Genomic DNA, 17,359 nt, shown 5'->3' with positions numbered 1-17,359 from the left:
GAATCAAGAAAAAAATGTACAGTCTATTACAACAACTTACTTTTCAACATCTTTACTGCTACTGTCATAGCAGCATCAGATTTAAATAGACCATAAGCAGTGGCTTCAACAACTTTTCCAAAAGCTCCAGCACCGAGGGTTTTACCTAATAAAGCAAAATAAAATACTCTGTAATGACCTGGAGCACCTTTCCTGAAGAGTTGAACATTTTATTTTATGTTATCAAGGAAGGTATTGTAGATATGCCTGCTTGCTTTTTGCCCCAAGGTAAGTATGAGCAACTATCACTATTTGCATTACTGCACAACACCTTTTTGAAAAAACCCTGCCAGGTTTGACCAAAGTCTCATATGAGACCTGAAGATTTCACCTTGCAGATGAAATTAAATAAATCTAAACTAACCAAAACTCAACCGATTTCTAGGAAATTCCCACTTGTGATCATAAGGAAGTTGCGTTGGGTCTATGTAAACATAGTTGTTTCCATTTATTTCTTCAACAACTTTCCACTGAACTTCGTATTTTGGTTTCTGGAAAAGAAATAACAGCCGTCACTACTGAAGCCTCCACAGGCAGCTCACACACAGTGGGTTCTGATTTTACCTGCAAATATTTGTACACCAGGACTATGACTAGGATGCACATCACTCCTGCAGCAACTCCAAATGCAGTTAGTAAAGGGGTGAAAAGGGTATGGGTACGGATTTGTTCTGGAAAGAAAAAGAAAAAATACTGCTTAAATACTGAAGAACAAAAACCATGTTAAAGAGAAGTTGGTGAAAACTTTTCCTTGGCTCTTCCTTGTGAAACACAGTTTGTGGTTTTGACTTCTCCAGATGTGCTCCAGGTACATCAGAACGGCTTTCCTGAATGAGCTGTGGGGACAGAGCTGTTTCAGAAACCATCCAGTACAGGAACCATTGGGAATCTCAGCTTCATCAGTTCAGGAGGTGTGACACCAAGATCAATTAGTGCAAGGGGTTTGCATGATCTCAGTCGAGTTAAAGAAAAAAGCTTTCTGAAATCCTAATTTTTTCTCTTTCTACTACGATCTCTACTGCACAGCCTTTACAAGTAGAGGCTGTGCTGAGTAGCAAAGGAATACCATTCCATTAAAACCCATCTGCCCCAAATTTGGCTTATTTGTTTACATGTCATACCTGGGTGTAAGAGAGGAAAAAGAAGCAGCAGAACATTCAGTTTTGCAAAGAGCACAGATTTACAAACACATTTTCAGTTGTCTGTGTTCTAGCGCTTTTTTTTAACCCCTCGCAAACCCACAAACACAGCTACAAAACTCATAAGCCCTTTCACTTACTTCTTTTACAACAGCAGGGCCCTTAGGCTCCAGGCAAGTTTGGGACTGCATTTTACCCGAGACATTGGAAAAGCATTAAAAAAAAATGCAGTCCTTCCTTGAAAAAATCAGCGATGGCCTAAATAGTCAAAACAGGTAACGACAGGAAAAGAGAAGGGAGAGGGAGAGGGAGTGCTGGTGTAACGCTTTAAGTGGTTTGCCCCTGTGCTGCACAGACAGAAGAAAAACAGCCACCTACTGCGCTGCAGATCTGGAGCCATCAAAAGACAATACCACAATATTCACTGAAAAATGAAAGCAATGCCTTGACAGGCAAAACACGCAGCACAACACGTCATACACTCAGACGCGGTACCATGAACTTCCTTATGGCAAAGGTAAACCCCTTAAAATCCTCTTATGGAAAGAGCTGAACGGCACCCATGTTTTTACGGTCTCATTCACTCCCGTTGTTACCTTTAATAGCAAAGTTGAAGAAAGCAGAGCTCCTGTCCCCGTTGCTGGAGGCCTCGCAGCACACGGTGCCGGTGCTCCTGAACATGCTGGCGTTAATAGTGCTTTCAACCAGGATTCGTTCAAATGACGGGACTGATGAATTTGTGTAACTGATTTTGACATCCATGGGGGATATTGTCGGTGAATCAAAACACCTGGGAGAAACAACACTGACAGTTACCCGCCGTGGATTGCTACCTGGAATGGATGACAGGTCCTGCTGTTGAGGCAGATAGTCACTGTCAGACCATCAGGTTACTAAACAACACTACTCTGCATAGGGGTTCAGCTGCTCATTTTATTCTTGAAACTTAGTCTACTCACAATGTGTTCTATGTACTGGGTGAAATGGATACGCACACCAAGCCTGACTCAGCTGGGTGCCATGAGGTCTTTGCATTTGCTTTTGGCAAAATACCTGCAGGTCTGTAAGCCCGCTATGGTTTTTTTATCATTCCACCCGCATCTCCAACTTCAGTTGTGGTCTATTACCTATTCTTGAAAACTTTCACCAAGCATTGTCTTATTACAGCACTAAAAAAAATCCATGATGTACATACAACATCATCAAGCTTATATGCAGTCAGGAAATAGCCAGTTCTGTTCTCTCGAGATGCTGCCTCTCTTTCACATGTCACATATTTACTCCATGAGCACACAGTTAAGATTAAAAAAAGAGTACTACTTAAAAACATTAAAGAAATAACAATTATTTTAGGCATAAAACAAATTACAGGTGGGAGACCTGTGACTTGCTAGCACAAGATCTACAATCACACTGGAAATCAACCAAAACCTTAAAGTATGCTTCATAAATGCTCACTTCACAGTGAAACTCTACAATTTATTTAAAATTTAATTAAGGTAACTAGTCATCAGGTTTTATTCATAATAACTGGACTTGCTTACTAGTCATACGCTTCACGTGAACAGAAATCTTATTTCCTTTGTGTCTTGAAAAATTCTATCATTACACAATAAACCAAAAGGTAACAGCCACATTCACAAGTGATTCTGTGATTGTCATTCTGTGAGATTGCATACAGAACATGCGTCTTTTGGGGACAAACCAATACAAAAATTAGCAAGCTTGCAGCAGAGAGAAAGTTTGGCTTTCTGTTTTCCACAGCAGAAAATGTTGGTTAATCTCCTTTCAAGGACTGAATGCCAAGGGGAATAATGAAACGTCCCCCTGCCTACCCTCAAATAACACAGTGTTCAAAATGATGAAAACAGTGATGCAATGTTTCAACGTAACTGTTACCAAGTCATCTTACATTCTTCATTTTTAATTATAAATTGGGTGTGTTGCATCTCGAATAACTTTTGGAGACTCTCATTTACCTAACTCACCTCTGCTCAGTTCCTGGGCAAAAATACCAGTATATGGAAGGGGCTGGAAATCCAGCGGCTACGCACTGGAGAATACCATTGCTAAGTATATCCAGAGTGAGAATCTCCGGCTTTGCTGCAATAAACAAAACCAAGAATTACACAAGGGGAACACAGAATTTGCATTGCCATTTGCTCTTCACCTCAACAACTTGTGTGCATCATCACTCGTGGAATTACTCAGGTGAACAGAGCTTCACCTGTTCAAGGGTATCCAGGTCTGAATTGGTGTCCTCTGAGCACCAACCAGCTGTGAAAGTATCAGTTCTTACACTGAATGCTTGGGCTGTATTTCAGAAGAATACCCTACCCCCACTGAGTATCGGGTTTGATGAAAGATCCCAAACCAGCACAGCACAGACCTTAAACAACCCAAAGAAGTGTGTGCTTGGAACAACAGTGCAATTCCCATTCCTGCGCAGTGTGACTTTACCCGCCTTTAAAAAGGACAGTTTCTTCACAGCTGTAAGTGTTCTAAATCTGTCAAACCACATCTCTCTCACATCTGCCCTGTGCTATACATTGCCACCGCAGCCAGAAAAGGAACTGCAGTGCAAGGTAACCAGTGCAGACCTCCCCGTCTCCACAGAGGACAGACGTCCCTCTAAGATACCCCTACCAAAATGCCTGACTGCCTGAAACACTGCGCACAGAGGAAGTTACTATTTGGCTGAATGTATTAGCTTTCCAAACGATAATTTGTCATTGCTCTAGTAGTTTAGAAAGCAATACATCCAGCCAATGTCTCCTGCCACATCCTGCACTGGAGCTAGTCCTGTAGTTGGTTCAGTTGTTTCAAGTATGGCTGGAGACCAGAGCCATCAGAAGGACTTCACAGTTATTGCTCCAAAGTCATACGCTTCAGTGAAGACAGTGAGATATTTTTCTTGGTGAAACTTGCATTAGAGGCCTTATTTCCCACAACTACCCTAGCTTTCTTGCAAAATCACCCAAAAAGAAGTTAATGTGAAAAACAGGCTATATTGCAATGATATGCTCACCTGACAGGTACAAGTTAAGAGTCCATTACCAGTTAATACAACTTTATAGGAGAGTAAGATGAACCTCTCATATTCTAGAAAGTAGGGAAGCTGTATAGACTACGGTGGGGAAAATGCAGATTTATTTCAAAAAAAATACATGTACAAAGACCGCATGGCGTTAGTTTTTAATGAATATTCTACTTGCTGATTAAATTAGAGGCAATAAAGCACATGTATATTCTCAATCATCTCCTCATGACTCATGTAACAGGAACCAAACGTTCTTTCAATTCTAAATCCTCATGTTGTGTTTTTTGCAAACCACCAAGAACCAAACATTGTTGCAAAACAGTGCATTACTCATTTGGCAAGGAACTTTTTGAAAGTGCAAAGCATCTCACCCAGCCTCAGTGGTCATGGAATATATGTAATTTACATTTCCGGAGCTCCTACCAAAATGGTTGGATTGTGAAAGTGTAATTAGCTAATCTACCACCCATGTGCAATTTGTTTAGGTATATGCTATGTCATAGGCAATGTTACAATGCAATGTTAACTCGAAAAATGAGAGAAATGAAAAGTCAATTATAAGAGGAATATGAACATTAAGCACCGGAAAAGATATTGTGCCAGACCTGGGCTGCCTCTACCATCTTCTGACTTTGAGTGAGGGAAGCAAATATGCCCACATTAGTCAGGCTTTTCTCTCCATAAAAAACTAGTACAATAAAAGCCTGTCTACATGGCCATGAGTCACAAGGGTTAATGGCTCCAGTAGCTCGGGCAGAGTGGTTCAGCTCCTCAGTCATGGGAAACTGGGCTGCAGCAGCCTCTGAGGAACAGCTCTAATCGTGATGTGCCTGGTGAAGCACTTTGATGTGGCAATTAGCTTGATTAGCCTCTCCCAAAAAACTAAGGGATACAGTTACCTTGTGCAGAAAGGAGCCCCCACCCCAGTCAGTACTGAAGGGGATGGAGGTGCCTGCTACTGCTGTCCCCAAGGGCTGTGCCCATTTGCTGACTCAGGCCATACATGTGTCTCAGCACCTGCACCTCTTTCTGGCACCAGCATAGGTGCTCCAAGCAAAGATGGACAGACTTTCACAAACAGATGTCAAGCTGTCACTAAGCATCTTCTTTCTAAAAAAGATTTTACTACTTTCACTGCCTAATTACCCCTGGTATTAGACAGGCTCTTAGTGACTAGACTTTGCTTATTGTTTTGGGTTTAACCCTTTAAATATGTAATGTTGCATTACACTGCTCAGCACCTATTGCCTTCAGTAATCAGTCATTAGATGTCTTAAACATGTAAGTTCACTGAGTTTATCAACTGCTTTTCAGCTTTTATTAATGTTGATTCTGAATGCATCGAAGACGATATTCTAAGAGGTTACTCCTATTTTAATTCAATGCTCTGTACAATAACATTGTGCATTTAATTGCTTTCTATTGCCGATTTCCTTTTCTTCATCATTAACAAAGTAAATGTCTAAAAAGGAACACTTAATAGGTATTGTCTGTCATCACAGTCAAAGGGAGAGGGGTCTCCTCCTGGATCTACATTTTCTGGATTGGAACAAATCTTTTTATAATATCATGGTGACTCCTCAATTGTTCCCTGCATAATCCAATGACAAGAAAAGCGCAGAGCTTGGCTTCCCATGATGTATAATACCATGACCAGTTGTCTCTTTGCAGCACGAGCCCCAACTGCATAGATAGTATTTTGTTGACTATACTTAAACTTTTGCATTAAACTCAGATACTAGCTGGAAGATTCCCCTACTGATTGCTAGACACACTGTACCTTGCCACTCTGGAGATTTCTACAATTTCTTAATTGTAACTCAGCTTGTCAACTTGTAATTTCTTTTTGGCTCCTAATTTCAGAGCTCCTTCCTTATTTGCTTTATGTCACATATACTATGAATTACTACATTATTATTTTAAAGCCATTTGTTTCAGATTAGCACGTGCAATTGCTAAATGTGTTTAAATAAAAGTATTCCTGTACTAAGTTTATCACATCTTCCAGCAAACGCTTCAGCATCAATGTTCGTTTACGTGAAGAAATTCTCCTGATTATGAATCCTGTTTTACCTGTTTGAATGCTTTCTGCTGATTACTTACCCAAGCCAGACATGCAAATATCATGAGCTATATCCCAGCACTTTATGTGAAAATCCTGGCTGACAGCAATGCCAGGTCAGGACGCACCATTAGATCAGGATCTGACCTACCCACATATAACTCACCTTTTGCAGTTTCTCTGCTATGTCAAATAACATGGTATGTTGTCGTGCAGTTTGTTTTTCATACCTAAATGATGAGCATTTTACAAGCCACTGAAAACAGGCTCTTCTTCTTAAAAACAACCCCCTAGAAGAATCAGTCTATTTCATCTTCTTTTTTTCCAAATGAAAAAAATATTTGCAGTAGCTTAGTCAAACTGCCAAATCAATTTTTGAGTCAAGTATGTCAAACCCACCTGCTTTAGCAATGGCTGCAGTCCACCCAGGGCCACAGTGCACGATCTCTATGAGACTGCTTAAATGTCCTCATTGCATTCCAAGACTGATCTTACTACTTAAGAGACCAGTAGTGGAAGCAAGAGGGAAGAAGGCTTGAATACTGCTAATTGTACAGGCAAGCCCTTCAGAAGAACTAAACTGTCTATGCTCCTTCTTGCCTTGGCCATCCTGCTTCACCATGTTCTTCCTAGTCTGGTTTCCCAACCATGATCTAAAGGGGTTTTCAGCTTTCGTCAAGTAGCACATTCCTCAAAAGTGGCAACATGGAGCTTTGCACCGAGAACTAACACCGGATGATGACAAAACCTTGGGTTGGGGTTTTTTTCACTTCTTCTGGTCAGTCTGCTCCCAAGCAGCCTGCAGAGCCTAGAAGAGCTGGGAGACCATGAACAGCCCCTGACTCCAGGCACACATATGATGCTGCAAGCTGGAAAAACACCAGCCAGCCTCCTATGAACTGACAGTTCCACAAGCAACCCGCAACCTCTCCCAATCCTTCCCAGAAACTAAACTTCTGGCTTAACAACTTGGTCCACTAATCTGTAAAATAGTAGAATTATCCTGCGTGACTCTAACCCACACTCATCCACAGAGGCAAAGGACATCTGAGGTCTCAATACCCTCAAGTCAGAAATCACATCTAGGAGAGGGAAAAGGCACAAGAATACAAATGACCACATTCACAGATGAGGGAAGAAATGCCATGTTCTGAAAGGAGCCCAGGTGACATTTCTAATTCCAAACTCTGGCATTGCTAATAGTGACATTACAAATGTTGACCTTCAGTGATAAATGGGAAGAATTAAAAAAAATAATATCTAGGATTTTGTGCATTTGTGGAAGTCTCAACAGTCCTCTGCATAAACCTAGAAGAACACGTTGCTGCTAAAGCAGAGCATCAACACAGAACTCTATTCGCAGTACATTCACTCAGTTTCTATACAGTTTCTCCTGCTGGGTTTGAAGGCATCATTGCCTACCTCTCTTTAGTTTCTCTAGGTTGCCTGCAGTTACCTCTTGGTTTAATTTTCTTTAAGCTTGGCCTTTAGCAGCTGCCAATATTTGTCTGCTGAGGGCATGAAATGCTCTAACAGGATGGCTCTGCTAAGAAGGACAGGGTTTCCTGAAGGTTTCATTAAACTGATTTTGAAGTTTAGGTTTTGTCTTGAAGAGTGCTGTTTGGAACTGAGACCAATGCTCTTTTTTAACAAGTATGTTCCAAAGATGACAGCACATGTGTTTGTAAAGCTATGCAGATTTACCTAAAACAATGGTGATCTATATTATTTCACAGAAGTATTTTGATGCCAAAGGCACAAGTGAGTAATTCTCCTAAAAAAGTTTCAAACTCTGCACCCAACTCAAACGAATTAAAGACAATTAACAGCTTACTTGGCTGCCAAAAATGCCATTATAACCCCTGTATATCCTGCTCCACCTTGAACTGTCAAAGGTTTATTGAGATTGTGTTTCCAGGTGCTACAGTTTTCTTCCTGTATAAACTATCTAGCTGCTCTCTGGTAACCTCTGGAATACATTTGCTAGAATGTAAGGTCACGCTGGGATAGTAGGTGGATTTATGTAAGTACTCTGAACTTTTATATCTTGACATTTAAATAGTTCTCCAGCATGTGCTTCACTTCAGAAAACCCCTCATATGCTGAACCACACCGTGACATCTTGTGCATACATTATGTTGTATAAAATACAATGACTGTGATAATGAAATATTTCAGACTGTTCACTTTACTTACTTTTCACATAGACATTAAATGTAACCGAGGAGCTGGCATCAGAATTGGACACAAAAAACGTGTAAATGCCTCTTTCTGTTCCTTTTAATCGGGTAAGGTGAAGTTCACTTGTGTAACTGCAAAGACAAAAATGAAGCATTACTGATTCTCACAACTAGTGGTGAATGGGCAATGGCTGCAGGGAAGCTAAGGAGTGAATTATGAGCACACCGTCTTCTGCAGACACTGTCCATGCAGTCACTGCTATCTTGCATTGTGACTGCCCTTGCACCGCAGCACTCAGAAGACTTGCCACTCCCAACACCCTGTGTGACAGGGTGTGCCTGTGTGACAGCTCAGCACCAGGCTCAGACCCTATGCATGCACCACCACCTGTTCCTTTTCTTGCTGAGGAAGGAACCCACATACACAAGCCAGGCCACACATGCTAGACGCTTCACTGGGTTTTTTGAGGACCAGGGCTCAGGAGAGAACAGAACACAGCAGAAATAAAAGCATAAGCTTTTGTCCAAAACTTTGGGCTCTTCTGTGGTGGTGGAAGAAGTGCCTACACACAAACCTTTAAATTCGTATTTTTGTTTATTGCTCAGAAACGGCATCTTGTAGGTGAGTCGTGATTATACGTGGCGCAGTGGTCCTCAGATGGTGTGGTTAGCTCAACGCTATTCCAAATCTAGATTAGCACACTTTGCACCACTTACCATGTGGTAAGCCATGCTACTACAAGATCTTTTATAATCATAATTTTCTCACCATCTCCACTTTCCTCTCTCCAGAGCAGACTCTAGTTTGCTGTTCCAAAGCAAAATCGGTAACACTTACAGTCACTTGTATTACCTGTTATTACCCCCAGTCTTGAACTTGACATAATGGTCCGATGAATTCTGTAATGTTTCATTCATGTACATCCAGACTTCTTCCTTTGGTTTTGGATATGCCTCATATTCAACTGTTAAATTTCCATTTTGTCCTGCGTTTATATCTATTGTGGTATTCATTGTTGCAAACAAACGGACAAATCCTTTAGCTGATGGCCATAAGAGGAGAAGATAAAACAATTTCAGGGACAGTTATAAGATTGTCAGTACTCTAACCACACTTAAGACTACTTCAAGACCAGTGATCAAACATCCAGCTGTGAAACAGGAAACCTCAGCTACAAAGCAGAACTTAAACCCTCACCTGCCAAAACCAAGGACACAAGCTATATATAGCAATGAGGCACAGGACTTCAAGCAGCCTTGCGTGCCTTAAGAGAAATGATTCTGTTTTCTGGTGATAAATACTCTCTATTTGCCTTTGGAAAAATGCAAGCATGTTTGATTCTACTCAAGTATTTATATTTTTCTCAAAATCAGAGTCACTAACTGTTGGTATGAAAGAAAGACTAAGAAAAAGGCAAGATAAATTGAACATTTACAAAAATATACTAGAGTATTTAAGATTTCTCTGTCAAGTGCAATTAAGAACAACACTACAAATGAAGCTATTACAAAACGTAATTAGAGAAAAATGTGCTAAGTCCACAAGCCTGGATACCTACCAAGGCATTTCTGTTCATCTACTACTGCTGGGTCTTAATCTTTTGTTTGGCAGATACCATTTACCATCGTGCAGGTCTGTTCCAAAATATCATGTAGAGCAGCATTCTTACTGCGGCGGTTTTAATTTCATTAATAAACTCATCAGTTTCAGGACTATTCACTTTGAAAAGACAAATTTCTCAGTCCTTTTATACAAATTCATATGGGAATTATCAGTCTGACAGGCAGATTGCAATTACTAGGAAACACATTTACTGAGAGAGCTTGAATTTAGACTGAAAGCCAATCTCAGATCTCTGCTTCTTCCCACTTTTTAGTAAGCAAAACACTGTGGCCAGCTGGGCACCTGAGCGCAGGAAAACCAGAGCCAGCGGGGCTTGGTGAAAACATATGTTGCTGCCAGAGCACTTGACAGATGCTTTGGAGAAGAAAGGATGAAGTAAACTCACAGCAGACAGGTATGCTCTAAAATGCTCTCCATCATTAGAAAAAAGAAAAAGGTTTTAAATACAGGAACTGCAGATTTTCAGTTCCTTTCCAGAGCTTTTTCTATTTTCTGTATAATCTCAGGATCCTCTATGCAATCTAGATTCAAAAGCAGATCCAAGAGCCTGCAGATATGTTTTTACAATTGTGCTATCAGTCCCTGAAACACAGTTCTTGGAAATGTTACAGTTAATTAACTTACATTAACTTAATAATAATTACTTTCCTAAAGTAATTATGAAATTTTCAAAATATATCCATTATTCCTCATAAACCTTTTGGCTAACATTAAAGCCACAGTCATTTAGGATCTGATACAATCACAGAATCTCTCTAGGACATACCATACAACACTTCCCAGGACCCTGGGAGGTGGCACATGTCAGGTAAATATAGTCAGTTTGACAATGAATGGTGAAAGGCATCCAGGAGACAGTTTATTTTATTTTAAGTCAAATTTGAAAGGGTGGGGAGAGAAAAGTATCTTGAAAAGGAAAGAATCCAGATTTTCTCAGGCATTTTTTATTAAATAGAAGCTTTGCATTTTGCTAAGCAAAAACTTGTTACTTTGTTTTCTGTTTTTTAATAATGCCATGCTTTATTTTAGTCCCCAGACCTTCCAAAGTCAATCCTTTCTAAAGCCGCATTTGCACATGTAGTAATCCTAAGAATTTTTGTAGTTAAGAACCTCCCATCTTTGTCAATAAAAGCTTTCATATTGTTCCCCTTGGGGAAAGGATTTTCTTTCACACTTCACATTGTTTCACATGTTTACATATGAATTTAGTCTCTCCTGTAAAAAACTGAGGAAAACATCCCCATCATTATGAGTCCTACCCCCTGGAATGGCAAAGCAAGGTTAAGAACACTCAAACCTCTGCCGCTCTGCTGAAGATCTGACCCTCACCGGTCAAACACTTCTGTTTTCTTTAAGTTACTATGGAAAGCAAAACACGCAATGTTGCAAGAGTATCTGTGCAACAGAAAAACAGATTTGAAAAGGAAAAAAGATCCAAGGCTACACTCCCCTCAGTTACCACACCCTTGAATGGTAAGGAACTGAAACGGTTCTAGCCAACTATGCAGACTTTTTCAAATGACCTGATTAAAGTATACCACATATCCTTAATTTATCAAATTAGCAGTTTTCAGCAGCTTTAAAATTCAAAAGCATTGTGTGTCACCCAAGTTAATACATAGCAGACTAAACCAGTCTGTTACTGAGCAAGAGGAGGGAGGGAGTTTGCTCACTGTTAAGGGCCACGATTCAAAACCTGTGAAAGTGATAGGTAGTGGGTTTACCAGGGGGGTAAGCTCTGGAACAACTTCATGCTATCTATGCACACAACAATGTTCCTCATGGCATTATTTTAAATAGAAGTACATATATAGCTTCTATGTAAAAAACATTGACATGTCAGTGTCAGCAAAATTTCCTGTGCTTGGAAAGCAGGTATTAAAGATAGGCTTTGTGCTGCCAAATTACTTAAGTGTAGGGGCAGCTCCAGGCAAAAGTAAATTATGTCCTTCGTTAAGACTGGATTAAATTCAAAATTAAACCAGAAAGTCAAACGAGAAATATGGAAACACTGTTGGGTGGCTGTTCTATAATCACATTCCAATAACATGCAAAGGGTTAAAGAAATTAAGGTGGTCACATACACCACAACACTTCCTGAGCCATCCCACATGGTATCAGTCAGCAATAACCTTTTAATTAAGCAACTTTACTCATTGAGGTTTCGGGGGAAAGGAGAGAGAGATAGAAAGGAAGTCTTCCCAGTGTTCTCACTTTCCACCTCCCGCTCTTAGAAATGTTAAGATTTCCACAACAACTATTTACCTAGTGCTTTCAAGGTTACCGTGGCATTGGTTTTTCCAAAAGAGTTTTCTGCTTGGCATGTGAATTCTCCAGAATCATTAACTCCCACTGAATGGATCTTCAATGTTAATTTCATTTCATATCCGTAATCACCCAAATTCCTGCTTTTGCTTGTAACATTCTGTTGGTAAAAAACAATTAACATCTAAAACACTGTGCATGCAGCATCTTTCCCAGATAAATTAAAAATAGAATTAATTATAACTTTGATATATTAATATTCATAACTTTAAACCAGAATAATAAGCCAGCACGACAAACCTGTCACTAGAATCTCTCCATGCAAAACAAGTGTGTGATCAGCTGTCTTTGGGAGATAATGTTCTCTCCTAAGCCCTAGCCCCTCCCTTTATTCTTTATTGCGTGTACATATGTGAGAAATGAAAAGTGAATTATGCCCAAGGTCAGACATAGCTTACTCTGGCTAAATTTCTAATGCTGATGAAGGTGAGGAACTGACAGAAGGTTTTATTTGCACAAACAATACTTCTAGCTGGGCTTGATGCAAAACGACCACTGGGTCTTGACTTTCCTAATGGTCAAAAGGGGCAATTACTGTAAAAAGTCATTGCAATTCTGAAGTGTGGTTCACCATTCAAGTGGTGCCTAAATACTACTGAACTCTCTAATGGTTGCAAGGCCTCCCAGTGAATGACAAGAGAGAATTTAAGGTGGTGTAGTTTCATTTTAAACTGGGTTGCTCTATGCCCAGAGTCCGCAGCATCTCTTTTAATAAAGATGTACTGCAGAAAGACCTGCTAGCAGCAAGCTTTACATGCCATCCTTCCTCTGGTACCCACTCTGATTCTTGATCCATAGCAATCTAGATTTATTAATCTTAAGGGCAACCAGAAACTTCTTTCTCTTTTCAAATTATTAAGTCTATCATGACTCTATGCCTACTTCTGCATAGAAAAAAATAAATGCTTTGAGGTGTTGACTGCAGTTTCTGTGAGAATGCTCGGTGTGGTTGGAAAGACTAATAAATTTACACTGATTAATCTAAATGCAGCCCTGGACATGCTATGATTTTCTAATAGAATGATTTCAATTCTTGGAGATTCCAAGAGCTTCTAGATAAATTTAATCCTCTCAATACAATTTTGATTCCTCCTGAGCTATAATAATAACAAATGTAAGTCTGTTTTGTATGGATGTGCTTGCTTATACCAAGTCTCCTAATCTTCAGAATTTTCAGTCAGAAAGAAGTGGTTTTGGCTTTTTTCCTCTCACCTATTCAGGACAAAACATCATTCTGCATCTGTTTAAACATGTATTTTATATATTCTCTTTCCATACAAAATTCAATTTGATAGTCAATATTTAAAAGATAGTATCCTCTGCTATTTATCAGAAAGGACAGAAAGGTCAAACTTATTTGGTCAAAAATACCTTCCTTGTGGCTTTTATTTATAAAATGAAAGGTGATAAAGCACAAAAACTTAAGGGAAGGCCCTAATTTTACCACACTGTCACAAAGAAAAGGGAAGGGACAGAGAGAAGAAATTAATTTCTCAGATGAAGGACTTGCAGTTGACCTTGGCACAGGACCAAAAGACCCATCTGCCTTCCCCCCGCTGCCTTTGTGTCATTTAGACTTCTTCAACCTTTGGACCTGCGAGATGGGATTTCTGGAGCAGCGAACACTTAGTGAGAGCAACTCTACCAGAGCGAGTGGATTAGCTAAGCATGGCATGCCCAGCCCCAGGGAATGGGCCTCCCATTCACTATGTGCCCAAGGAGATGTGATTTATCCAAACATCACAGCATTACAGAAGCCCTTTTTTCTATACACATGTGGACTGCAAATCACATATTCTGGTCACTACCATGAGTAGTAAAAGACCCGCCAATTAGCACGGGACCATGTATCGCGGGACTTACTGACAGATCTTCACAAGGGTTTTTTAGGAGTTTAAATTCCAGGGTACACCCAGAAGACCAAGGAGCATCCTTAAAAACAACACAGTGCCCGCTGCTCATTTCAAAGGCAGAGCTGGCAGCACGCTAGCTAACCAGAGGAGGGGATCTCTCTGACCCTTGTCTGCAGAATAGCTGTGCTGCTGGTAATGAACTCTCCTGGAGTACTTAGTCTGCCAATAATTTTATTTGGTGATGCCAGGCAGTAACTTCGACTATCATTACAGACAGAACCCCGTTCACTGGTTCATTTTTCAGAACTTTCCCAGTTAGTGAGGCACACCATGTAATTTAAATGAATTAATCACTCCTGCAACTGCTTACTACTATTCCTGTCACACGCAATCCCATGCTAATTAGCAGGTATTTTACTGTTAATGATAACGACTAGAATATGTAATTTCCAGTCCATGTGTTGATATTTGCAGCTCCCATTGATTGCAATGTGATGGGTAGGCACTCCATGCTTCCATATTTAGGCAGCCCAACACAGGTCACCTAAACTTAACATTGAAGAGCTTAATTTTAGTTACGTTTGGGAAGAGAAGCCCAGATGATTTTCGCCCCAGCTGTGCATGTAGGCACAGGATGGTTGTCGCTGGCCCCTCACCAGACTGTGGGATGTGGAACCTTTGGAAATGCAACAAATCCAAACTGATACAGCATTAGGTATCCAAGACAAGCACATGAATGTCTACAAAGACTTTGCATACTATGCTGAGGCATACATGATACCATTAAGGAACTCACCCCACTTCTGTGAGAAATCCAACTAGTTTGTACTGTGCTATCTACATCTGTGATTATGCATGTAACTTCAAATTCTTCCCCTTCTTTGAGAAGCTCATAGCTTTTGGATAAGGTGATGACGGGAAGAGTTTTGTGAACTGGAAAACAATTTAGAAGTGTGTTACTTTTCATTAGCTTCAGAGTTTCCAAGGGAGGATAAAAATCAACAGTCATTAACTTTCCAATAAAATTGCAGGCCTCTGAGAGGTATTCAAATTTCCTTAATATATTACATAATTTTCCCTTTACAACAAGCACACTTCTGCTTCGATTTCTCTTCAAATTACACTTCAAGTTAGAAAATACTTCTTAGAGGGTAGCAACGAGCATGTAGAAACTTGAAGAATGTTGAGCCATCAATGAGATGATTCATTCCGTGACAGCAATTAAAAAGTTGCACTCTAGAACCAATAACATGGTGAAGACCAGCCACTGAAGAACCACAGTCTAGCATTAACTGCCACTTTTAAGTACACAATACCACAGCAGACACAAAGTACCATCTAACAGGTCCCTGAAAAGCCCCTCATGGGCAGCCTAGGAAGGACAAGCACACCTCAAGGACTTTAGCACACCCACTCCTGAAAGCACTACAGCCTCTGCTCACAGTCATCACAGAGGCGGCTGGAGCCAAGACCATGGACAAGTTCATCACCCAAGAGGTAGGTGTTTACAAACAGCTGTGGGCTAGCTGTACTCCTGATATGTTTCAGATTGTCTTTTGTCAACACTCAAGCATATCTGAGGACTATGTATCTCCACAAAGCTCTTCAGCTCTTCCTCTGATCCTGCCACAGAGTGTTTTTCTGTTTTCTTCATCCTTCAAATTTTCCTCATTTATGAGACTTCAGTGAACACCCCCCGAGGGCTTTTACGCAGGAAGTCTCACTTTCAAACTGTGAATGCAACATATATCACATAAGGTCTTCCAGACTCTTTTCCTTTCTCTGACACAAGCTTTGTAGTTGTCTCAGGTAAATTATATGAAATATATGTATATATGTGCAAATTATAGGAAAACACCATGCTTTTCAGCCATTCATAGCTTAACAATAATGTTTCCTCATGTTGTTGTAAGCACCTACAGAAGAGAACAAAGAAACATGTTTGCTCTCTTCAGATATAAAGGCTCACATAAAAATCCCCCCTGGCATTCAGCAGTATCCAAAAGACAGAAGGAAGCCAGTGCAGAAGGCATGCTGTGTTCTCAGCCACCAGAAACATCTATGGACAATCGAAAAAAAAGCTGTAAGGCCATAAAGCCCTTCATTGTTTTGAGAAGGGCTGGACATAAACACTCCCTGTGCTCTCATAGCAGGGCTTGTGTATGTCTGGGTAAGCCTGCAGAGCTTCCTGTTTCATGGATGCCTCTTCTGTCTTTCTGCATCAGAAGCACAGGCCTGGGGGTTTCAGTGCCATGGTTATGATTACAGAAACATTGCCCACCAAAGGGTCTCCAATGCACTTATATGTTCAGCCTAGGAAAAACTGGGAGTTTTACCTGGTGAACTCAGTAAGGGCTGAACTACAGCACTGTAATTACAACACTGAAGATGACAATGCTACTTTTCTGCTGATGGCCTTCAGCGGATGCTTCCACTCACTGCACACTTCCCTGCGGACGAATGCGGGCAGAATGCCCAAGGCCCACCAGCCACCTACAGCTGCCAACCATCAGTGGGCTGGCTGGCAGTGGATGCCAGGTCAGCACCCTCCCATCTGAAGCCATAGCTGTATCGAGCAAGTACAGACCCTGGAAAAAATGAAATAGTCCAATACCACAACATGCACTCTTCTATGTCAGAGAATGTCAGTTACGTCAATCAACTACTTTCCTTCTTTGGCTATCAGTTGAAAAACCAGAAAAAAACCAGTTGAAATAAAAACTTGTTACAGAACAAAAAAGAGAGACAGCAAGAACAGACTTGATTTTTGTCATCAAAGGAGAACACCAGAGATGCTTATACTGATTAAACCTTTGTTCTCTTCTCATTAACTTATTAAAATTTACTATACCAGTTTCCAAATCATCAGGAAAAAAATTCTTCAATTTGCCACAGCAAACCGCACACTTGAGATGGCCCCTGCTGCCCACCTCCACAAGGAGCACAACACTGGATAGGTCATACAGCCCCAGGCATGTCACAGAGCCTCAGTCATGGAGCAAACATCAGCAGGTCCCCTCATCAGCCACAGGGCAGCTCTCCCACACCAGCACAGGCGGTGATGCTGGTGGTGGCCTGGCCTCAGGTCCTAACACTC

At 40.7% G+C, this 17,359-nt stretch overlaps 1 protein-coding gene across 1 annotated transcript in view; it reads right to left on the bottom strand.

The window, feature by feature from the left end:
- Window positions 1-15,271, bottom strand: part of LOC104498390 (mast/stem cell growth factor receptor Kit-like) — a gene marked incomplete at its 3' end in the record, with an annotated part of 17,348 nt that extends 2,077 nt beyond the window's left edge. Inside the window, exons 1-9 of the mRNA XM_010141763.1 lie at window positions 15,059-15,271; window positions 12,350-12,509; window positions 9,314-9,503; window positions 8,477-8,592; window positions 3,167-3,281; window positions 1,775-1,968; window positions 604-710; window positions 404-530; window positions 41-145 (exon numbers count right to left, since the gene is read on the bottom strand). Coding sequence (XP_010140065.1) covers window positions 41-145; window positions 404-530; window positions 604-710; window positions 1,775-1,968; window positions 3,167-3,281; window positions 8,477-8,592; window positions 9,314-9,503; window positions 12,350-12,509; window positions 15,059-15,271 — 1,327 coding nt within the window. The remainder of the gene's footprint in view (window positions 1-40; window positions 146-403; window positions 531-603; window positions 711-1,774; window positions 1,969-3,166; window positions 3,282-8,476; window positions 8,593-9,313; window positions 9,504-12,349; window positions 12,510-15,058) is intronic.
- Window positions 15,272-17,359: the final 2,088 nt, after the last annotated feature.

This window comes from Buceros rhinoceros, unplaced genomic scaffold (assembly GCF_000710305.1).
Source record: "Buceros rhinoceros silvestris isolate BGI_N320 unplaced genomic scaffold, ASM71030v1 scaffold48128, whole genome shotgun sequence".
Taxonomy (NCBI): domain Eukaryota; kingdom Metazoa; phylum Chordata; class Aves; order Bucerotiformes; family Bucerotidae; genus Buceros; species Buceros rhinoceros.
This window is presented reverse-complemented; position numbering and strand designations above follow the sequence as displayed.